Source organism: Merops nubicus, unplaced genomic scaffold (genome assembly GCF_000691845.1).
Source record: "Merops nubicus isolate BGI_N331 unplaced genomic scaffold, ASM69184v1 scaffold19214, whole genome shotgun sequence".
Lineage (NCBI taxonomy): Eukaryota > Metazoa > Chordata > Aves > Coraciiformes > Meropidae > Merops > Merops nubicus.
In genome coordinates, this window is record NW_008604684.1 from 4756 (window position 1) to 30303 (window position 25548).

General features: G+C 37.0%; 1 protein-coding gene across 1 annotated transcript in view; it reads left to right on the forward strand.

Moving 5' to 3' along the window:
- Positions 1 to 936: 936 nt before the first annotated feature.
- The window catches only part of LOC103771768 (G-protein coupled receptor 126-like), a gene marked incomplete at both ends in the record, with an annotated part of 37074 nt that continues 12462 nt past the window's right edge, over positions 937 to 25548 (forward strand). The window contains one exon of the mRNA XM_008939079.1: positions 937 to 1037. Within this exon, the coding sequence (XP_008937327.1) occupies positions 937 to 1037 (101 nt within the window). The remainder of the gene's footprint in view (positions 1038 to 25548) is intronic.

The following is a 25548-nucleotide window of genomic DNA, read 5'->3' on the forward strand; positions in this document are numbered from 1 at the left end:
ATTTTTCATAATCCTAACCATGCAAATCTTGCTTACCAAAAGAGTTTGTGCTATAAATTCAGGCTATTTTGTATCCATATAGAATCATAAAACGGCTTAGGTTGGAAGGGACCCTAGAGATCATCTAAGCCAACCTCCCTGCCATGGTTAAGGACACCTCTCAACTAGACTAGGTTGCTTAAGGCCTTATCCAGCCTGGCCTTGAACACCACCAAGGAGGGGGCATCCACAGCTTCTCCTGGCAATCTATTCCAGAGTCTCACCAGCCTTGTACTGAAGAACTTCTTCCTAAGATCTAGTCTAATTTTTTCTTATATATTTTTATGTAATTGCATTTGTTTCATTAAATAATAAAGATGTCCCTGACTTCACTGGCAGCACAGATGAGCCCCTAGAGTTTGGCAAGGAAAGTTTCAGGATTTTTATTAAAGTTGTCAGCAGAAAATGTTGCTATCAAAATAATATCACTGAAAAATATGGAAAGGATGGTTAAGGGCAGAGGCAGTTGCTCACCTACCTTCTTTCTATAGTTAATGACATGTATGTATTATATATATTAAACAGTAGAAATATACTTGTATATGTATATAGGTAAAGCAAAACTCTGCAATCTCCAAGAAATCCCTACGCCTGTACACTTTCAGACTGTCACCCTAGGGGCTGCTTGTTTCTTTTACTGAAATACCACCCACACCTTTCTGCTTAGCAGCCCAGCACTGACCAGGCTTCTGCTGTCTGCTAAGAACCAGACAACATCATGTCTGACCCTTCTTAGCAAGTGTAGAGACTTCTGTCTTTGTTTAAGCAACACTAGGGCCATCCATAATTTTCAAGTGCTTTTTTATATACTGCTAGTGACTAGTTTGACTAATAACAGCATTTTCTCATTGTCTTGGCTTGTAAAACTCCCTGAATTCTTGTTGCTTTTTTCCACAGGATGTTTTATGTAAGTGAAATGTGGTGCTACCACTGGAAATGGAAGCTACAGCACTGTCTCTGCTTATTTACCACATATATTATATTTGTACAGCAAGCAGGTAAGTCAGCCAATTATCTTTTTGCTTAAGTAAATGATCTAGGAGCCAAAGTTTTGGTGACAAAGGTTTATGCTTACATATAACTGAATTATGTGCAATATAACATTTTGATGAATGTGCTGCATTATAATTATTGGTTGTGATTGCATAGGCTGGGTCATATTTTCTGCCACTTCTGAATTTTCTTTTTGTCAATTTTTATAATTTTGCTGTTATTAAATTGTTTTGGTTTGTGTTTTGTTTTGTTTTCCTTTGACTTTGTTCTTTGGATTCTTTCATTTTGCCCTTCCTTTTCTTTCACCTTGTTAAAATCTACCTCACTTTGGCATTTCTTCTGGTTGTTGGAATACTGCAAGTAATTGTGTAGCTCTTCCGTCTTCCACAGTACTGTTTGTGCCCGTAGATTATATATTCAGCAACATTTCACTCTAGTTCAAAGCTGTAAAACAACTGTTGTGTGTTTATTATTTTTAAATGATTCATATAATAGAAACATTCCTCAGCAAGCTGTCTATATATGATAATGATACACTGTAAAGAACAACCAGTTTTAACTTATCTCATTCTGTAGTGACACAAGTACAAAATAATGTAACACATTCTGACTGTTTTCTTTAAACACATGAATGAGAGATTTCATTTAGTAGGTGTCCTTTCCCAGCCACTAGAGTGCAAAATATTTTAGGAGCTCCAGCTGCTTTACTGGAAAAAAAAAAACCAAACAAACTCTGGAGTTTATTCTGGAGCATATGAAAATTTTGGAGCCACTTGTAGTGCTTAGCTAATTCCATATCAGGTGGGTAGTTCTGCTGTTACAAACTTGCCATTGGAAAAAGGAGGATTTATATATAGAAAGAGTTTCTAATTTATTTGATATTGTTTTTTTTCTAAATAAAAAGTGCAGGTTTTAAAAAGAAAAACAACAAAGAACCCTGTACTTTTTATTTAGAGAAAAAATAACGCAGTAGTTGTGCAGTAGTAGTTTCCAGCTTCATGTCACTTTAATAGTTGTTTTCCATTTCCATTGGATTTTGTAGCCAGAAACGTATTTAGAACCTGACTCTCACCAGTGGCTCCATTGGCTGATGGCCTTTGTCTCCCTGTGTTCCTGGGCTGCATATGATCCTGGGCCATGCAGCTACCATACACAGCATAAAGTAAATCAATCAGAAAAAAAAACCCAAACCTGCTCTAATTTACAGCTGCTGTGGGCTGTTATCTTGTGACTTTAAGACGCAAAGACCTTTAGTCTTTTTTAATTCCTTTTGATAAAAATTTAGCTTTTGGAAGTGCGGGTGACACAGCAAAGGAAAGTCCCATGAGCCAGTATGCTGTGAGGGCAGAAAAAGCCAACTACAAGCTCACATGTGTGTTCAGTTAATCACAGCATACCATTTCTACCTGTGCTGCTACTGAACAAGTAGTTGGGTAAAAAGCTTTGTGCCAAACTCCAAGATTGAATTCTACAAAATCATATATTGTCCTAGCTAACTACTGCACCAATAAAGTGGTTGACGCCACTGAACTGGTAAAAGCAGCCAAAATGTTCTAGCAAATTCAGTTTCCTCTATTATTGTAACTATCTGTACTCTTTCCTCAGTCACTTGTATGGCACATAGGAAACTCAGAACCAGATCTCTGATGGAAATTAGAGCAGAGGCCTGAACCTGAATCTTGTACATCTCAAGTGTGTGCCCCTGGGGGCTTGCTCTTTCTTGCTTGGACTGGAAAAGATTTGAAATCTTCAAAAATTTCAATAAATACAAAAGACATTTCCCTATCTGCCTGAATGAGTAGATAAGTAAAGTACACTGGAAACACCCAGGTTCAATAGACAAATGTTTGCTGTTCAACAGTGAAAGAGATCATTAATAGTCTGCTGTTAATACTCAGCTGCAATGAAAGTGAGACTGTCACTTTTACAGCAACCTGTCATTTCATAGTACTTGCCTGTAGACCCTCAGGGTTCATGTTTGTTTTTATGTTGATGTAAAAGCATAGGTTATGCTGCAAAATGGAATCTTTTAATCTGTGTTTTGGTTTTGTTTTTTTTTTTTTTTTTCATAGAACAAAGCAGACAAAGTGGAAAACATTGCTTCTCCCGCACCTTTTTATTTTGTGTTCTTAAAAGATTTAGTCACTTTGGCTGTGAATTTGTGTTGTATCCACAACCTCTCTGCCAGCTTAAGCTTTATAGAAGCTACAGTAGAAATATCATAAAACCTGACATTCATCCAGCTCCACTAGTGAGCTATAAGCTTAAAAAGCTATTTGGGCTTATAAAGTTTTGCCTGGAGGATGTTACATACCAACAAGGGCTTAAGATCATCAGGTGCAGGTTTCATGGACTGTTTAAGGGACTGTTCATAAGGATAAATATATCAGTCATGCTGTGACAGGGAGAAAATGCAAAAGTAATAATTTTATAGTTTAACTTGAGAAGAACTACAGGACTTGGTCTGCTTTCAGAAACAAAGCTTAGGAGAGGGATTACACAGCAGAAAACGTAGAACAGGAGAAGGATTGTCTCAAAAAGGATATTTAGCCACAAATTGATCAGTAAGGTACAGGCAAGCAGGTGCAGCAGTGGAGTGTAATCCCAAAATATAGGTCTGATATCTCAGAGGAGTCAATGGAAGGACTCTGACACTTAAAAAAGAAAGAAATTATTTTTAAAAAAATAATTAAAAAATTAATAAAGATATAACATGTGCTTTAGTTCAAAACTCAGCAGCTGTTGTTGTTTGGACATAGTGGGCTCAGGTCATGTCTTGTCACATTGGGTAAAGTTACAGAGCAGCTCAGTAAGCAATTTGGCAAGTTTCTATTCCTATCTGGGGTAGATGTCTCTGATGACCTTTGATGACCTTTGAGTGAGTCATTTAGCTGTGCCTCAGTTTCCCTGTGTATAGCAATGAGTGTATATCTTGCATCCTTTGCAAACAGCTTGCCTATCTTTCAGTGAAAGTACTGTATAGAAGATGAGATGTTAGAATGGTGGTGTTTTAAAGAGAATTAGTTAAATCTGTTTTTAGGTAAGGTTCAGACATTCCTAGCTTTTCATTCTTACGTACATTTTGTTGGTTTCAGAAAGCTCAAAAGGGAACAAAAAGGATCAACACAGCTCTGGAAAACATAACTAATGAGGGCAGACAGAAGGAACTAAGATTTTGTTTTTTTTTTTTTCCTTGTCTAGAGTAGGCAGAAGGGGGAATGCATAAGAACTGAGAATGTTTAAAGAGATAACTGCAGTGGGAAGGAATAGACTGATCTTTGTGGTCAGTTGAAAGGGCAAAGAATGGGCTTATATTACAGCGAGATAAATAAGGGGAGGACATCTCATCAAAAGGTATAGATAGCAGTGGAATAGATTGCCAAGGAAGACTGGGGAGTCTCAGTCCTTGGGAATGTGTTCTAATACCTGCCAGAAGTGGTTTAAATCTGTAGTCCTCTTTCTCTGGGGCTGAGAAATACATTCCAAAGCTTCCCCAGTTTCTATATTGCTTACTTAATCTTTGCCCTGTAGAATCTATTTTGGTTCAAAATCTGGAATTGGTCGATTCAGGTGTGTGTAACCTCACAAAAAGTGTTCAGTTTGGTCTCCCTTTGCTTTTTGGCTTTTCTGCTGTCATAGCAAAATGTCTAATGCTCCAATATTGTACTTTCTCTTGGTTTTGACTATGCTCTCTATGGTAACAGAAGAACTGGAGAGATTTTTGTGACCTTAAAAGCAGATTACAGTTTGCATAATTACTTTCCAATCTAGTTTTCAAGTGTCTTGTCAGTACTGGACTTCCAGGGGTTTGAACACTTGTATATTTTGAGGAGATGACAACATCCTCATAAGAGTTTTTCCCTTCCTGTGCCATCATAGGTTCGTGTATTATGTAAGAGTCAATAGCCTTTTAAAATTTTGACTACTGTGCAATCCTGTTTAGTTTTATTCAGCATGTGGAAAAATTTATTTTTATAGAGCCGTGAGTACATCTACAATTCTTATTACACTTTTTCTGCATTATGCCCCATAATGCAGAATGAGTATTTGTCCTATTGTTCATCCATCAGTAAAGTGCATTAGTGTCTGTAGTCATGTTTCTGTGTCCTCAAAGGGGGACAGTCCCCAGGAGGTCACCAAATAATAAGTTTCAACTTAATTACAGTCTCTGAAATTTTAATTTCGTGTTTTATTGTTGATTCAAAACAAAAATCTGTGCTGTTTTCAATTTACCAAGGAAAAGAGAGATGAGAAAAATAGAATAAAACTGAAAGCAGGTCCCTCACCTGCATAGCTGATAACAGTTTCCACTACAGGATCATCTGTGTCTGTCATGTGCCTTCATAGGGCCTGTGTAGATGAAGGAGGAATTAAAGTCCTCCCTTGTTTATAGGAGAGTTTCAGAACAACCCTGTGGACTCAGGAAGATACTAAGAGATGGAAAGGGAGTATAGTGGGAAGTATTGCTCACACCACCAGCACTAGCAGCAAGAGTTAGTCACATTGCTGTCTGCAAAAATGGATTGGGTTTTATCTGGAAAGACCCAAGTCAGGAAGTGTTTTTTTTTGTTGTTGTTTTTTTTTTCACTACCGATCTGAAACTGCCTACGCCAGACAAGGGCCAAAGATCGTATCGCCAAGCAAATGATGAAATGGTTGTCAGCACATTCCCTTATCTTCCCCTCTACCATGTGCACAGCAAGAACCAAATTGCCAAGACATTAACCCAGTCAGTCAGCACAACCCTCACGTACGGCGAGGAGGCGGGGGATTATTTCATAACATTATTACTGGATCTGTGTGAAACGTCTCCTGTGGCGTCCCTGGGGTGAGAACGGGCGTGCGTATGTTTCTGAGCAGGGTAAATGGGACTGAGGGTGCTGTCCCTGACTCAGGCTTGGAAATTCACATTTCTGAAGTTAGGGAAAAACTCAGAAAATCTAACAAGTTTGAAAAAAATGTTCAGTCTGATAATGTCTTTCCTTACACAGGCACACGTGCATCATATGTAATTTGGAGTATTTTTTTTTCTTTCCCCTTTTTCTGTCAGTCTTCTTTTATATTTTAGTGTAACTTAAGCAAAACAGATAAAAACCCAATACTTTATGTTCTGTTTAATATCTAAATTTATGCTGTCTTGAGATGTGTTTTGAATTTCTGTTCATATAACCCTTTCACAGAAAAAGTCACTAGTTGTCTTTCTGTATTTCCCTTGCTTGACAGTTCTTTAATGTAAAAGTAAATCACTGTTGGAATGAATTCCACAGGAAGCTGCCTCTCATTACCTCTGTTTACTTTTTTAACTATAATTCTTATAATTCCTTAGCTATAATTCTGCTGATAATTTTTTTTGCCTCAAGTGTTTGGACCTCATTGCATTACTTATTACAATATTGCCTTAAAAGCACAACGATTTTTCTCCACTTCCTCTGATATGCACCTGTAGCCAAACCCAAAAGTAATATTATGAAACATTACAGAATTTCAAAGCTGACTAGGATCTCATCTTATAGGGTCTCTGCTGTTCTTTATTAGAAGTTACACCTTTCTCTAAAGAATATACCTTTCACTGAAGGGCCTATCCTTACAAACTATAGATGAATCTGTAGTTTATTTTTGCCTACTTTTTCCTATTCACTATTAAAAATTAAAACCATAGTCAAATGACAAATGGTTGGTTTGTTCAATATTGTCTATGACAATAGACAATAAAAGTATCTAGCACTATGCTATATCCTATAATAGTCCCCAAATGACTTGTGGCCAGCTGGACTGTATTTACAAAAGGCTGCCTCTGACAGAGGTTATTATATAAAGAAAATTAATTCCTTATGGCATTTGTCAGTTGCTCTCAGTAAAGTGAGTGAACATTTCAGAGCAAAGTGAGTTTCTGTCTCATTAAAAGACTGGATTTGCAAATGTCCCTTTGTTTCTCTTGTGGATTAGTAATGTGGGAAATGTTCCATCCTGATCACCTTAACTAGGAATAGAACAGATTTCCAGATAAAAAGTTCCCTACATGCACGTCTAGCAATCATGTGGAATGCATTTTAGTATGTATTACAAGTAATACAGAATAATTAAAATGGTTGATTTCCTATACCAGTGCACCTTTTAGAAGAGAGTAATTATGACTGTAAAATCAGCACTTGTCAATTAATAAGAAGGGCTGATCTTGCAGATTTTGGATGTGTATTGTTATGTCCATGATCATTTTGCTAGAATATTGGGTTACTTAATGGGATTGCTTAAGTGATTTGCATAAGGTGTAACATGTACTGTTCTCTAGATCAAGGCTTCAGTTATCACTGTCTGATAATTGAATGTTAAAATTTGCATTTTTATTACAAGCCCAGCACAGAGACATCTGGGATATACTTAAACCATGTGTTATGTATGGACAATACTAAAAGGAAGAAAAACATATATGACTTTTATTTTACAAGAATTTGGAAGAAAAAAAAAAATGAAGTGAAGAAATGCCAGCTACAATTTAGTAAAGTACTAATAAGAAGACCCACTCAGAAAATTGCATTGTTTTTTAAGATTGTGTGTAGGAATACCTATGATTAAATATTTCACCTGTACTGTTTCAGAATTTTTTTCCTCTTATTGTGAAAGAGAAAAATCTCTCTCATGAGAGAAAAATAAAATATTTCACCTACAGAATATAAAAATTTTCTACAGAGTTAACTAAAATATTAGTGTAATAACAATAAGTTGCATTAGAGAAGTACATCCCGTACTGTGATACATTCAACAAAAATTACTTTTCCTGTCCTAAATATGATTATATAGGTGCTCATATCAAGGGAAGGCAGGGCTTCCAGAAATACCTCTTGTTTTGTCTGGATTCAGTGCTTGCTGGTCTGCTCAGTTCCTGTAAATGACAGACTAAGCTCTAACTCTTGCTGCAGTACGGGAAAATTAAGTGCGTAATTCATAGTTAGAGTTCTGCATATGTAGTCTGGCTTCCAGGTATCATTCACAGTAGTTGTTTTTAATTGCCTTGAAGAATCAAGCCACTTTCCACTCTAAACCCGACTGCAGTCATAAACTTTTGGTACGACTATGAACTTGTACTCCCTTTTTTTTTTTTTTTTTTAATCTTTCACATTGTCATTTTTACCCTATTGTCTGGGACAAAATCAGCTTGAACTGTATGTTGACCATTTTCAATTTAGTAGCTGGAAACAATTTTACTAATTGTCTTAAGATTTCAGCCCCCAAACATGCTCGCCAATTCCCGCTCCGTGAATTTTCCCTTTTGTAATTTTGGAACATATTTCCTGTTATTTACTGGTTTGTCCAAATTCCAGTGTTACAAATAGTCATTTTTGACAAGTGAAGGCAGCACGGTGGTAATTCAGATTGTTTAACACTTCAAAACTACAGCTACATTAATTAAGATATAAGGTAGTTCATATCCAAAAGTGTCAGCATAGCATATTTTCAGATAGCATATTTTTTTTAAGATTCCTGAATCAGAAAAAGTATGTTGGAAAATAGCCAGCTCCCATTTTTGAAACCATTCTTTTTTCTTGGATATTCTCAAAGTAGTCCCAACTGTCTTCCAGTACTTTGTAAAGCAACTGCTTTTTTTTCAGGGATAAGTATCTGCAAGAGTTAGCTCTTACAGAACAAAGGGTAGATCCATGAAAAGATTGTAACACAGCTAACCTAATTTTTGAAAGGATACAAAGCAGTCGGAGTTTCTCCAATTCCAACTTTTTCCCTCATGAATATGCTTCTTAATGGTTGTCAGACAGAAAACTGCAACTCCCTATCTTGAACAGAGTTTGTTTTGTTCAGATGCATGCTCTGGCTTCTCACAGCTCCTCTCATTAAGAGCTGTGCAGTGACAAATCCATACTATGAAGCTGAAGTCATTTTTTATCAGAACTTGCTTTTTAGGTGGAGAAAAAGACCTCATGGTTGAAGTTATTACAGAGGCATTTGTACAAGTCCCAGTCCTCAGTGATTTTTGTTTGTGGTGTGAGGAGTGAAGGGGTGAAGGGGAGCATGTTGCATTGTAGAGTTTTTGTGGGTTGTTTTTTGTATGGTTGGTTGGTTGTTTTTTTGTGTGTTTTTTTTTTTTTTTTCCTCAGTCATGAATTTACAGGAAAGGCAGGTTTAAATTTTAAATCTTTTACTGGTTTTCCTTCTAATTCCCTGTCTAAATATTTTATAATGTCAAGCTATATTAGTCTTATATCATACTGCACTTTACAGAAACTGTAAGTGTAGAGGGAATGTTGAAATCACCTTGCCCGCTGAGTCATTAAACACATGCAAAAGAACACCAACATTGTGTCTTATGTACTGAAATCTAAAATACCTGAGAGAGATCATACTGGCTATGGGTGTCCACCTGTCTCATATTTTAAATAACAAATCAGCTAATTTGTGTTCAACTTGTCTTGGATTTTAACTTTGGTTTAGAGAAATATCATATTTTGCAAGATTTGTCTGTAATATAGAAAAACAAAAGGGCAAAATTCTGGTATGGAATATAGGCATCATTCATACCACAAGCTAGAAGCTGTGGAATGTTTAAAAAACCAAAATATTGTTTGACAGATAAAAATATTTGACAGAAGTGTAGCTATAAAAACGAGCCCCCTCCCTTCTGTGTATACATTGAATGTGCAGTGTACACGAGCTGCTCTGGTTACAGTCTATTATGTAACTAGTTTATAAAATGTAGGCTTTTTTCTTTGACCTGTCAGATTTTGACAGTATGTTGTTTCCATGCTGTCGAGTACTTTGATCTTATTTTGAATTGGGTATGCATCTGCTAAAATCTTGCCCCTGGAGCTGGCAGAGACATTGTATAGCAACAATACTGCAAGTCAGGGCTTCTGCCTCCTGTGTATGGGGAAACTAACCTTCTGTAAAGTGATTATTTCCCTAAGTTATGAACAAATTGCATTTAACCCACCTTCTCAGGAGAGTCTCAGTGACAGTCAAAATGGTTCAACGAGTGTTAAAGGCAAATATCTCCCTGTACATACACTCCCTCCTTCTAATAAAATCTGTGCATATTTTTCCCATGTGAGTAATACCAAATGAGCAGTTTTGAAATCCCTTGCCAAACATTAGTGACTTAGAAGTTACCTGCAAATAATATATGGCTGGCTTAGTCAGTTGTCTTTAGTTGAGAGTGGGTTTCTTCCCTGTCTTGTCAGCAGTGTTCATGTACACACTATATAGTCAACTCTTTCAGTCAACTCCTGTAGTTACTGACTCCTTTGACTACCACCCTCAAAAAAAGTCCTTCATTTTAACTGGAATTTAATTTGACTTAGTACTGATTTTATTTGGTTCCACCAAGTTCAGTGCAAGTTTTACTACTACCTTGAATAAGAGCCAAGATGCGTCACTGTAAGCACTTTGGAAAATCCCTCCCCAAATGTCCAAACAGAAACTATTTGGAAGTTGATATCTTCTGCTCCATGCCTTTAAAAGATTCAGCTTGCACAGTGCTGCAGCGTGGCTATTCAGTGCTGACCAAGGAAAAAGGCTTAAGGAATGAAAGAAGAGTTGCTTTGTACACTTGGCAGCGATTATATGTTGTAACTTGTGTTTTTTGTCTGCAGATTACTGTGATCTCAGCCAGTAATGCTTGAAATGGAAGAGGCTTTTGTATTTTGCTTTTTGTCTGTGTAATCCCTGTGTCATGTGAATCCTGACTTGGTACTTAAGAATCGACTTGAGCTCCCGTAAAAAAACTCAAACGCACAAACCCTTCCGCAAGGACTGGTATTGAAAGTCTTTTTCTTCCAGCACTGTTCATGCTTTATGCAGCACATGGTACCATTTGCAGGAGTTTGGAGCACCTCAGATTCCCTGAGCTAAGTGGGAAATGAGCATTCTCAGCACTCCCAAAAGCTGAGCCAGGGAGAAGACAGCATTTTTGCTGTGTCACCGTCTTTTCAGCTAGGTTTACTACATCTTGTTGGGGATTGTTCAGTAACTGGCAGAGCCAGTTAAAAAGTCATAAGAACTCAGATATCCACTTTATCCACTCTTGTTTCCACCTGCCCATCCATCCATAATCTGCCTGGTTTTTAATCCTAACACAGAAGAAAGCTTTCTTTTTTCCTCTTTAAATGAATTGCTTTTGATTACAGTGGCATGAAAGATTTTTTTTTTTTTTGAGCTTTCCTCACATTTTACTGTAGTGTATGTGCTTCTAGTGAGAAGACAGCTCAGACTGGACAGAGTTTTAATCTTTAGGGTGAGGTCTGAAATGCTTCTTATCTTGATCAGTTACTGTGTTTATTCACTTGAAATATGTAAGGATCTGAAGAAACATAACTAGCAGGGATCAAGCCAAACTGCTAAAAACAAAAACAACAAAAAAAAAATCCGGTGTTTTAGCAGTTCATGGTATTTTGTATTAGTTTTCTATTAACTTTACTTTGCAGAACTCATTGTAAGGAATGATACGATGACAGCAGAATGGAAATTAGCCTTACACATTTTAAAAACAAAAAAGTTCTTAAACTAGAATCTGGTCATCCACTCATAAATGTGTTGAGTCACAAGCATAAATTACTTAATAGCAGTTGGTGAAAATTAAATGGAACTTCTTTCTTTATTATTATTTTCTTGCCAAGAAGCTCTCTGTGGTACTTGCAATTTGTTCTTTATAGTTTGTCATAATTTAATTGTCTTCATGTTTTTATATTGGCCCTCACAATAGTTCTCATTAGTCCTTTTATATCATTCCTCATAAAACTTCTGGTGCAAGAGTGTAAACTCAGAAGTATGTACACAAATACCAACAGTAACAAATATAATGATAATCAAATGCTACGCAAGTAGACTTTGTATGGTCAAGGTAGTCAGAAACTAGTTACCTGAGATGAAAGAAGATACTACACACAATGAGATACCATTGCTGGGTTATACTTACCTATTTTTTAACTATGAAAAACACTGAAGACCAATATGGCCAGTCTAAATGCTGATCTAGTAAATATATATTCCCACGTGGATCTTTTTTGGGGTTATGGTGTGTATTACACTTACAGAATTTTCAGTAAGATTAAGAATTAACCTGCTATGTTTTTTTTTTTTTTTAAAGTAATGCTGCAACTCCATGAGGGTTGTTCTCTTAAAGATATAATATAAATGTTAAATAGTAATAATGGTGGTATTTTATTATTTTTCTTCATGTAGCATGCTCTTTCATAAGTAAACTAATATTAGTTAGCATCATCTTTTCTCACTAGAGATATATTGTCTGGGTGTAGGATCAGCCCCTATCCTGTGCTTGTGCACTGCCATAAATAATTTGACTTGTTCTTTGGCACTACTTTAAAAATATAATTATTATAAATTATGTGTGATAAATATGTATATAAAACATTGTATGTTTATACTGCAACTTAAAATTTAATATAGGAAAATGATGAGCTAAACTTTTGGAGTGGTTTAAGGACAAATATCTATATGGGAACATGGTAATGTGTATATTTGGATTGTGCAGGTGGATCTCCTGTACTGGCTGTGAGTGGAGACAGATTTATAAGTCTAGCCCAACAGCACAGAGCCTTTGTCCACACTTTAAGTAAATTATGGTTTTGAGTATAGGCTGCTTTGGTCATGGAAAAATACATCTGTATGAGACCTGAATGAATAATGTTTTTTCCTGCTAACACCTTTTTATCAGCAGCAATATGAGAGGTTTGAGTAAATATCCAGGCTCCAAATTACATACAGATGTTGCCATTTCCCTGTAATTTATCTTTTCTAATTATGACACTATGCTTATTTCTGAAATTTCACATGCTATTAAATGTCTTATTTGTTTGTTACTGCTTTAAAGCAACACGATCCTTCATTCCTACCAATTCTGACAGAAAGACATTTACACTTTTTTTTTTGCTTTCTCATCATTTCTTGTCCTATTTGGAGGTGAGGAAAAGACTGCAATTCAGCTAGTGAGCTGACAGAGTATTATAATCTAGAATCAGTGCTTGCTGCTTTGCTTGAAATGTTGGAGGCCTGTGTGGTGGAAATAAAAACATAAACCAGTGGGGTAGGTTTCCTTTGATTGCCACACAATGGCAGTTTTCAATGTTTGACTTATTTTAAATAACTGAAGAAAGCCTTAGGAAGAAAATGTTATAAAGCAAATACTAAAGGCTGGAAAGCTGGCAATTCAAAAATTTGGAAATAACAATTAAAGAAATCATATTGCCTATCAAATTTTTTATTTTTACATTCACCATGATGATCCAGGTTTTAATTACAAAGTCATCTTCTTTTTCTCATTGCCCTCCAGCTTTTGTAGAGAACAGACATGCTGTGAGGCTGAAAACAGATGTTTTTTAAGGCTTTTGCTTAATGTGTAGCCAGAGGTAGACTATGTACACTAATTGAGACACTGGATTGCAAGGTCTCATGCCTAGGATGTTTTTTGTGAATTTTGTGGCTATCTGTAGTGTGTCTGTCTTGTTTTCTGTGTCTAATTTATAGTGATAGAATGATTTGCATCTATAATTGCAATTGAAGTGAATAGGAACTGTTTCACTATATTAACTTGTATATAATGCTGCAAATAATGAATAAGTCTTCTGTGTCTGAAATTAGACACCTAACGTCAGAGGATTCTTCCAGTCTTCATACTCCCCAAGTACCCTTTTATAAAATGAATTCAAGAGTACTTCTTCCCTCACAGTCATATTGTAAGTTTTTAGTTAAAACTGTTGGAAAAAAGTTCAAATGTTATACTAATGAACACCACAGAAGAGACCATGAGGAAATCACTGATTCTGTCTCAGGAGAGGCTTGACAAATGCTGCAAGGCTGAGGGTCACACATCGAAGAACAGAGGTAAAGCAGGATACTAAAATGTTGCTTATTTCATGGGGTTTGTCCTTCCTGTGCACTGAACAAGATCCTGCAAAAACGGTAGTGTGTGATTGTGCAATTGAAGATTTCTTTCCAATTATCTATGCACAAAGGCCAAAGAAAGGTTAATTCTGGCATTTCCTAACTTCAGCAGTCCTTGATTGTTCAACCTAATGGTCTCTACATGTTTCTGCAAGGGATTTATAGTGGGGGGGGTGTGTGTACGTGTGTGCAGATGAAGATATAATTACTGTTAGAGATACTTACTTAGACTTTTAATTTAACCCACATGCAGAGCAGAAAGTCTTGTTAGCAAAATATCATTTACTTATTTCTCTTGTTTCATTCATTCTCACTTTAATCAGGATGTTCTCCACTGTATTTTTGAGACAGTTTTAACGAAGCTGAGGTTGACAGTGCTTGGAGTAATCAAGCTACTTCACTGTGAAGCAATTCACTTAGGAGTAGAAGAATCTTCATTTTAATTTGATTATTTATTGTGGCCTTTGAATGACCCAGCTGTTGGAACAATAGCAGTCTGGTTCTGTACAACCTGTGTAACACCAGAACATTGTATCTCATAATGAAGCAGAAAAAAAGAACAGAGAGGTATTCTGTTGTAGTACTTCCTACATGCTCTTATCACTTGTAAGATATTTTTTTTTCCTTCATTTTTTTTATTCCGTGCATAACTTCAAGGGGATTTGTGGTTACACATCTGAATGTGATTTTCACCATTAATTTACTTTCTCCGTCTTCTCCAGTATTCTTTCCAGGTGTTTTGGGGTTTTTTGGGGGGATTGGGAGGGTGTTGTTGGTTTGTTTTTGATTTTTTTGTTGTTTGCCTGTTTGTTTTTTAAGGCACTGTAGTGCTTAGTTTATTGATGATTGATTTGTGATGTCCTGTTGGAAAAAGTAAAGAAAACACTTCTCATTTGGAACAGAGGATTCAATGTTACGCTTAGCAAAAAAGAAACAAGAAAATATGTTGAGAAGAGATGTTAAGGCTTCTGCTTCTGTAGTGTTGGTTTCTGGAGGAGAACCTGGGGAATATTTGAGTCTGGAGACGTAGGTTCTGTGTGGACAGAGGTTTGAATGAAGGTGACATTTTGCTAGGAAGCGGGGTTCTCTGAAGCACGTAAAATCTTTCTGTGTATCTGACGTAATGGCAGTGTGCCTAGAGCTTTGTGAAAAGATGTCTACTTCTTCAGCAATAAATTAAGTAAATGTATCCTACCCTTGATTAAATATATTTGTATCTTTGATGTGAAGATCTTCTGGTAGATGAAAGACTGCAACGGGCATGCAGTGCCAAGCATCCCCCTGCTTCCTTAGTGCCTTTGGTGCCAATATTCTCAAAAAGAACAAGGATTGTAATCCTTAAAACACCAGACTTGAAAAAGGATTTCCTTTAGAGGTAAGGTTGTTTTTCTTACCCTCCAGACATGTAGCTAGTAGTAGGACAAATGAGTCTTCCAGAAATTAAAAAATGTTTAATAACTGTGTCAGTTTTCAGATCACAAGTCATCAAACAATTCAATTTCCCTGTAACCATGAGCAAGGTCCTGATGCCCATCTGCCCTTGGAAGAGGAGCAGGTCTGTTGCTGGTTTAAGCCAGGGACCCAAGAAGCCCAGTGTTCATAGACGGGCACAGGGAATAGAGGAGTTAAAACAAGGCATACGTACATGATGCTGTTTTGCCAATGACTAGGCCTAGCATAAATGACATAGCCAGCATGAAGACAAACCAGTGAACTGACTGTATTGAATATATAAAGGTCACTACAGGGATGATCGCTGGGGGTACAAATAAGTCAATTAGTTCACACACAATTGACATCACCCCCAACAACGATACCACACTACCGACAATAGGTGGAACAAATAAAGAACCAAAGTTTCCCATAGGTGGAATGGGAGACAACCAAGTCAACAAGCTGATCATATAAGATAAAGGCAGCCACATATTTCTCTCTCCCATAGCCCACATTTGCAAAGGCCTAACCTGACCGGGAACCAGTTCCAGGAGAGTCAGGAGGTCCTTCCCCAACAAGGAACCTCTGTGAAGTGCATCCACTTCACAGATAAAATCTCCACCCTTCCTGCAAGTGGTCCCAGCTTTTATCCCCAAGCAGGACACTTGACCTTTGTCAACTCAATGGGGGACCCCTGGGGCTCATTTCCCTTATGGCTCTCCCTGCAGGGCCGGCCGCACCCTGGGGGGAAGCTATAAGGCAAACTCACCACCTCTGTATGAAGGGCTGCGGGAATCACCCAGATGTCAACCTTAACTCAGGGCTTGCGGTTCAAACCCCAGCATTTCAGATGCTTCCCCTCAAAACTCTCTCAGTCTTCAACCGTTTACATTTTGGGAATGAAAATCTCACTGAGGCTGGTGTGGCTTGCTGGTTTAATAGTCTGAAAAGGATTTCTGCCAACTAGTTGCCCACTCTCTCTCTCTGAACTCACAAATCAGCAGCTGTCCTCAGGCAGGGAGTGCCATGTGTCCACTTCCTGCTGCATGAAGAACCAGCTTGTTCTTCTTACTTTGAAACTGGCTTCTATAACAAGAGGCCACCGAGTGAAGACAGTAAGCAAATACTCCCTTCTCTCCTTTTTCCCTGTCACCTACAGACCTTTTGTAGACCTTTGTCAGATTCCCACTACATCATATCTTGCCCAGCTTGAAGAGTACTTTACTATTTCCTCACTTGACCTGGCCATCCCCATCCAAGCATCCTCTGCCTGTGTCTCAAGGGTTTCTTTTAAATCCATGCTGAGACACCCACATGTGCCCTGGGCTGTCAGGTAACTGGAAGCAGAAGGAGCTGAGTGGCCTATGATGGGGGAGGATCTGGGAGCCAGGGCAACCCGAGCGCAGACAGAGCCCCCAGTGACCACGTGCAGTCCCACCGTGTTTCAACCAGGTTAGCAGACAGGGTGAGGCAATGAACCAGATCCAGGGTCCATCCAGGGAGTTGGGCCAGAAGCAGCCAGAGACAAGGCCAGAGGCAGATACACCTACAGCATGTGTCCAGCAAGAACTGAAAGCCAATGAAGGGCTATTAGTACACTCAAGGCACTCTCACACTTATTTACATTGAATTTTATTTGGCAATTTATTGCCTAGTCACTCTGTCATGTGAAAGACTAATTTTTCAGTTCTCTACAATTTGCTTTCAAGGTATCTGCTATCAGGAGTAGCTTTCTATCACCAACAGACTTTGTCTGTACTCTTCTACTGCTTTTCCAGATACTTTCTGGATATGTTAGGTAACATGGATTCCAGCAAAGATCCCTGTGGAACTCTGTTCGTGACTTCCTTGCCTTTTTACAGCTTTATATTTGCTCTCACACCCTACCTCTTAACTAGTTATTTATCTGTGCCAGAACCTTTCTTGTTATGTAATGGCTGCTTAGTTTCCTTTAAAGCCTTTGGCAAAAGTCTTTGCCAGAAACTTTCTGGACATCCAAGTGAACTATGTCAACTGGGTCACATTTACCCACATAGCATGACTGAACCCTGCAGAGAATTCCAAGAGGTTTATAAGACAAAACGTCACTTTACAGAAGTTGTGTTGACTCTTCCAAATATATTTTATTTATCCAGGTGTCCACTAATTATAGCGTTTCTTATACCACAGATCCCTTGTGGTAGCTGAGGCATTAGTCTGCTCAGTGAGAAAAATAAAATCAGAGTAAACCATTTTTACCTGACTGCCAGTTACCAGCAATCTTTACAGGTATTAACATTATTAGCAAACCTTCAGGATGTATGTCTTGTAATTACTCTGCTGATCCAGTGCTCTAGACTAAGACTGAAATAATAGGATGAGTTTGGTCGTATTGACAAGTAGTGGAAAGGACTGAGCAGTACTTCTAGTACTTTATTAAAATGTAATGAAAGGATTAAGCAGCTCATTGAGTGGTGGTTCCTCACTAGAATTTTGTCCTGGAGCTGCTCTTGTGGCTTGCAACTGTGAACATTGGCAGAATAATTTTTTCAGTTGCAGCGAATAGCTAGGCCACAGTTTGACCATCTTGAGGAAGAAATCAAATGTTTGTTTTTCATATAATGTTCCCTCAGACTGTGAAAGGAAGAAAAGAACCATCACTGGAAAAAAAGAAATCATGTATTTCTGCTTTCTTCTGAAATATAGAAGAGATAAGAATAAACTAAAATGCAGAAGGAACTGAGAACTAGTCTGCAAATCACTATATATGCTATATATTCTGTCCCACAAAAGTAGACACAAACCTCTTACTATGCACACTGCAGATCTGGTGGCCATGAGATGAACAGTCCTAGCTCTCCCTAAAATAATGCTGCGTATCCTCATATCAGCTCAGATATGGTCACATAAATAGAATAACTGATTTTTTATTGATGGACAGTTCAGAGATCAGCTAGCTCAAGAGGTTTGATATATTTCTGTTTGAAAGACCATGCAGAAGTCAGTTCTAAGTGGAAGGTAACACTGTTGTGCTAGTTTTGTTTTTTTAGTAAACCCAAATGCCAAGAAAATTCTGATACTATTACTTCCTGGAAAGTAATTGTTTTCTTAGAACAGGAAGGCTTGTAACTTGTAAATGAAATAGCAAAGTTTGTATTTTCAGGGAATAACAAAACTGGTTTAAAGCAGATTTAAGTATAAGACAAAATAGTGTGAACGAGAATACCCAAATTATTTAACGTATTTAACCTATTAGGCTTTTAAATTCTTTGGGGCTATCAGCATTACAACTAGAACAATAGCTTTTCATACATTTCACTTTACTAAATAATTGGTACAGATAAAGATAGTGGACACGATTCATAGCTAGAACTTAATAGAATTATTCTAAAATTAATGGCATTACTAGTGTGAAACTGTAGTCTCATGAGCAAGAAGTCAGCCGAAGTAAGTCTCTTTATACCTAATTAGTACCTTCATTTTACTTAAGTTTAAAGTTCAGGCTGGCGCAGATATACCAGATGAGTCAAAAAGCATTTAAGCTGCTGCTGTTACTACCACACAATGCAGGGTGTGATTCAGTACTGGGAGATGTGGTGACAGTTTCATGGGTGTTTAGATCAGGAGTACATCATCCTTTTGTTTCTGTGACATTGCATAGGTATGATTTGGTACCTGAATGGATCTGTTCAGTGTTGTAGGTCTTCCTCAGCTGGAAGGAGGGCATTTTGCCCAACAGTGTCTTAGGCAGACCATCAAGCAGTGCTCTGCCATTTTCATAACTCATCCAGGCCTAAATGAAGAAGATATGCAAGCAGTTACTAACTGAGCTATTATAAGAGTTTTCATTCTTGCAGTTGTTGCAGCATGATCATAATGACTCAATTATCACATGCTATAAAATGCTGTAATTGGTGGTAGTACTGTATATTGTCAGAGCCTGTTTTGGCTGTTGTGGCTGAGTAGTTTTGAGACTGAACACAGAATGGGAGTGGAACTGCCTGGATGGAGAAACCCCTGCAGTCATGAGAGTCACAGGAGAGCTTTCTAGCACACTTGAAGGCTTTTTAGACTACAGATGGATCTCTAGCATGCTGTCTCACCACAGAGTTTACTCCACAGTAACACTTAAGAAAACTACAAAGACAAAAGAAAATATCAGAATTCCTGGAAAGCTGTTTGGATGAGGGATGGAATCTATTAAATTGGGCTGCTGTGGGTTTTTTTCTCCAAATATATTTTTTTGTTGTTGTTGAAACTGAAAAGTATATCAATTTTGAAGAAAAGTGTTAGGATGAAAGTTCTATGTGAAATGTTTTGGTGATGGAGAAAAAACACTCCTTTGAAAAATCAAAGCAAAGTTTTGAGTCATTATTTTGAACTGATGTCAATATTTATAAAAGTTTTCCTAACATTTTTAAAGGCAAGAACAAATGTTATGATCTGACTGAACTGATTTATTTGATACTCTTTTGTAGAATATTTCTTGAAGGAGAGTTCATAATTTTTTCTTTCTTTTTTTTTTTTAAATAAGATTTCTTATCTAGTTTTTCCTATGCTGCTTATTGTCAGGAAGTCTGATTAGAAGCTATCACATTTTTAATCTTCCAGCTGCTTCTTTGCTACACCGAGTTAACATGTTTGGATCAGTTGACCAGATATTTGGGTCACCTGCAGGTATTAAAAGATGTCTTGAATTCCTTGTGCATCCTGAGGAATAGCTACACTGAAGTTACCCTGAACCATACTGAAGACTTCTCTGCTGGTTTGCACACACAATTCACCTAACTTTCACTGAAAAACTTGCGATGATTGGTGGTAGTGCCAGCCATACAGCTACTAAAATATATTTAATAATATTAATTTCATAAGAACTAGATCTGGAATAGCCCATTTCTTTTGAGAAAGTAGGTAGAATAATTAACTCTTGGGCAGCGGTTTTTTTTGCAGACCTTGGCATTAGGGTCAGCTGGAGTAATTAGCATAAAAAGTAATACTTTTTCTGACTAAGGAGCTCTTTATATTGACTTTTTCTTAGCTGAGCTAGTAGCTGGAAGTCCTTGATCAAAAAAGAAAAAATTTGAAGAAAGAAAACATGAAGCCACTAAGTTTTGTTGACTGAACTCTTGACCAAAACCTAGTCTTAACAAAGTGGATCTGTCATAAATCAAAATAAAAATCAGATAATCTGCCAAAAAATTCTGTCTTTCCTGCTGTAGCAGTCTACCATAGTTCTAGGCTTAGTCACTGCCTTGTGTTGAAGAAATAATGCTGTCACAGGACTGTAGCAAGGTGGATTTAACTCAACATAACAGCATGCGGAACACAATGACTACTTCATTATGCATGCAGGTAGTGTGAAAGGGGTTGTTTAATTTTTCTTATCCATGACAATTAGACACTGTGGTCAGGGTGAAATGCAAGACTTCCTTTATTTCCTGTTTACACAGACTCTATCCTCTTTACTCTGTGCTTCTTAATGATGGTTTCAGAGTCTTTCTCACTGTTCCTCAGTGCTCTGACAGTGTGCCTAGCTTAGTTCTCTCACAGCCATGGTGTTGGACTAATTGTTGCAAACCTGTTATGAAATCATTCATGACTCATTCTTCTCTTGCTTGCGTGAGTGAAATATACCCACTAAAATATCTCACTGTGGTGTGACAAGGAACACTTACCAACTTGTTAATATGCTGAGCTCTGTTTTAGTAAATCTGTCCAGCAGGTTCAAACTTATACGTTGCAGGGTTAATATGCTTCTTCCCAGTTCCTACCTGTAGGGTGGCCTGATGGATGTTTTGGAATATCCTTACTTTTCGGATACAGTATATCATATTCAGAAGGAGATACTATTAGGAGAAAGGGAGAGACAGATATAGCCCTCACCGTTTTTTCACCAGGTTTTGTCTGCCTTTTTTTGTTCCACCCTTGTGTCAGTACAATGATATGATCATTTAGCAAGCAAAGTGGTGTTATGGTGTGTCTTACCTTATGCTACATGTCTGTAGCTTTCCCATCATGACCTATGTTACAGGTAGGACTCAAGAAACAACAGCTAATTCTAGAGGTTTAGGCAAATTCTTGCCTTTTCTGGCACTATCTCTACGAGAGTAACGTATTGCCCAGATTAGGCCTTGTATTTATGTTTCTTTTCTCTATATACAAATGTTATGTGATCTGCTTCACTGTCTTACAGTTTCTATTACTGTTAGTGTTCAGATAGATGTTAGAGGGACCTAGGGTGACATTGTTGGAATGCTGTCAGATTACTTCTGGTTTGTGCAGATTTTCTCTCCATTGTGTATGCCTGGTAGGGACCACCTTAAATAACGATCCAAAGAATCTAGCACCATAGATTTATGAAATAATAAGAGCAACTTTATCTTCTGGTCAGATACTATAACTATTTATAGATAGTCTACTTTCCATGTAAAAATCTGCCATGCTTAATGTGTTGATCTTAAGCAACTTTTATATTTCTGTAGAACTGTGAGTGTTAAAGACAGAAAAAAATTAGCTACTTTACTATTTCAGAAATTGTACGTGACCAGCAGTCAGATCACACTCTGAGGTTCCCTTATTGTCAAGTACAGTTTTTAATCTTTAAGTCTTTGGGGTTTGATCTAAATCCCATTGCAAACAGTGGGAACTTTTCTTTGAGTTAAAAGACTTCGGGTTGAAGTCTAAAACTATACAGTCTTTCCAAGAACCATGAGAGAAAAGCTTAAGTAAGCAAAGAAACTTAAACTAATATAAAAAGAATTAGATACTTTTTATATATATTATTTATTTAATACATTTAATGTAACTTCTTATTCCAAACTTGAAATTTATTAACCTGAATTTCCGTTTTTAAGTTTTTATCTGGACTTCTGATAAAATATCTAGAACATCTGGGTGGTCAACAGTGGATAGAGTTCACCTTAAATTTGTAATTGACAGGATGATAGGATGCGGATGTTGGAGACAAGACACTATTACCACTGGTCTCCTCGAACTGATTATGAACACTTTACTGATATGTTTCATTAGTCCATGAAGTGAATTTTCAATGCAGGGAAATTGTGATTGAGATAAGTCCTAAAAGAGCTGAGATAAAAGTAATTGATGGGTTCATTTATAAACCCAAGTTTACAGTTTACAGTTTGCAGTTTAATAGTTTACACAGTCTATATGAAGAAGGTAAGTGTGGAAAAAAAAAAAAAAAAAAAAAAAAGGAGAACCCAAATAACATTTCTTTATTCTGTTTATTGTATGAGGTAAGCTTAAATATCTTGCCGCTCTACTTAGCGTGCATTATCAAGGGCCATATTGGAAACATAATGACGTGTGCCATAGCAATTGGCATATGTTATATTTTGCTGCTTTTTGTTAGTTGTCACACATAGCAAACTGCTTTTCTATTAATCATTCTGTGCGCCATAACACTGAGATATTTCTCTTGCCTTCTCCCTCCAAACTTTGCTGTTAACTCCATGATCACAATCACAAACCTGTAGTCATGGGTAAAAATGTACTGGCTTTTAACTTTTTGCTTCTAACTCTTGTTATTGAAAGTTACTGTAAAGTAAACCTACATTCAGGAGGCAAAATCCCCTCCCTCTTTTTGAGAAGTATGCTTATACCCTCCGTGCTGGTATGTTTACACCTTTGGGTTTGCACCATTGCTTGTTCAAATGTTAGCTCAAAGGTAACAAAATCAATAACTTTAGGATTTTGAGTATTTGCAGAATCAGAGTAACTGTAGTTGAAAACTATAATAAAAAGTAAGTAATGTGAGAGCAGTGGGAATTGTAAGCACTCTTGGAACTTCAAAGTCAGGTGCTTAGTGTTAGAGTTTGATTAGTGTCTCTTCCATATTTGCTTTTTTTATTAAGCCCATTTTATTTTAGATGCCATTCAGGCTCCATCACTGGAAGGCACAGGACTTAGTATCTTGAAGGATTCAGTCTTTGAGGCTTTGAAAACTTCAACAATAGTAAACTTGCAGTCAGACTGGGGTTTGATTCTCAGAGGAGTTTAGATATTCTGTCTAGATATTAAATACTGATAGCAGATCTTAAACAGTTACTTTTATATTGTTGTTAGTTCATATTTCAGATGCAAAGATAGAGAAAATAAATAAATGGGCTCCAGCTCTAAACAAGAAGATGCTTTTTTCTGAGGTTTTAAAACAGGCTTTCCTTGAGAACATTTGAGATGTAATAACAAATGATGGTCAAAATGGTGTGAAGGAGAGCACCATGGTCACTGGCTGGTGTTCTCTGAGGGTGGGTTTGGCTAGAAACATTGGTTGAAGAATTGCAAGGTGAGGATGTTAAGTTTTGAGATGATGACACTTGTTGGTTTGCTTGAACTTCAAAGCCTTATTGAATTTAAAATTTCAGGAAAATATTTTTTAAAATAAGCTCAGACAGAAGGAATACAGGAGCAACTTGGGGCTTGGCTATCATTAATTGAATAGCTAAGGCAATTAATGCAGTACAATATGTTAAAGGTCAAATAAAGTTACAGTACTTGGTTGTAAATGTTAGTGTATAGCCATTATTAAGAGAGAACAGTTTGTCCATTTAGTTTTATAGAGGGATGATGCCATAAAGTTCTGTCTCATACTCACTTCCCGTCTTGTTCCAAGGAACACTGTGCACCTGTCATTATACTTCCTAATCTTTTAAAACCTCCTTAAACTGTGTCTCCAGAGCTAACAAAATACCTTTTTCCTGTCTGCTTTATGTGTAAATAACAGATTCATGAAAGAGATTTCCTTTGGTTGATTGGCTTGGTTTGGTTTCAGAAATTACAGACCAAGATAATTGTAAAACTGCAGTTTCCAATTATGTGATAAGTGTTTGCAAATAATGCTGATTTGCAAAGATGCTGTTTGCAAATAATGCTGATGACTGCAGAACCATCACAGAAAATAAAATAAGTTCCTTCACATGAAGCAAGTTCCGTTAAGACTAAGGAAGTATTCTTGTTCTTCTAATAAGCTGAACATGATTTTGACTTGGGGAAACTAGTTGTATGTCTATTTTCAGAATTCCTCTTTCAGTGAAGAGTTGGTTTCTCCTGGTATCTGAGATCAAAACTGTCCAGTGTTGCATAATTAAATGTTATAATGTTTTGAACACAGAGACCAGTTTAGCTTTGTAGCAGATGTTAAAAAATACCACATCAACATCTGGAAACCTGTTCCTTAAGATGTAAAGTAGACAAATAACAAAAACAAGACATAAAGCATTCTGAAACCTAATACAGATGCTTTCAAGCCAAACTTGGTCAATCTTATTATGGTTTCCTTGCTAAAAAGAGAATATTTTCTCAATTTGTTTTAAGTAGCCATAGCTGACAAAAAAAGACCCAGTTAGACCCATTATTTGTTTCAAATTTGATCATTGTGAATTTGTTTTCTTGCTTTCAATAAAGACGCAGGATACAAAAGGAGAAGTGAGAGACACACTGTCCATCCTCAAAGAGTTAAATACCTGTAGTTTGATCAGAATCAAATTCCTAACTTTGAAGTCTATTTGTCTGTGAAATATTTTTCCTTAGGGAAATGGTAGAAAAAGCTGAGAGAGTGGGAAAAAGGACTGGAATGTGTAGGAAGACTTGATTGATTGCAATGGGAGTTCAATGGCTAGAGTGGTTGGAGAACTGGATGGAGGTTAGAAAAATAAATCACGTGGCTCAGACTAACAAAAATAAAAGGTTCAGGTGTAGTCACACAAAGATCAGTCATTGTAGGCTTAATGGAAGCAGTAAGGAGACACTTGACTGTTTAATTCAAGACTTTGCTGTCTGCATTTGCAATGTTTTCTTTTCTGCTGTTATGTGAAGGAGAAATATATCAACAGACCAGTGGAGGAAACTAATAATACAGCAGTGAAGGAATTACTGCTTTGAATTAGGTATATTATTCCCTTCCATCTTTACATCTGATAGAAATACCACAGTAAGAAAGCAGTTCTAGATGTTGTATAACTGAAATTAAGTTATAATGAATGGCTTGTTTGAAAATGTAGAGCAAAAAACAACATTAGAGGTGTCTGAGTAACACTAAATATCAAAAATGTACACAGTTCTCTCTGCAACAGATATTCATTTGCCATACTGTACATAGTATCATTCTGTTCATAGCAACGCAAAATAATCAGGAAGTAATTTCTGATCTTGCTTTTACTTGCGTAGCTTCACTCTTTC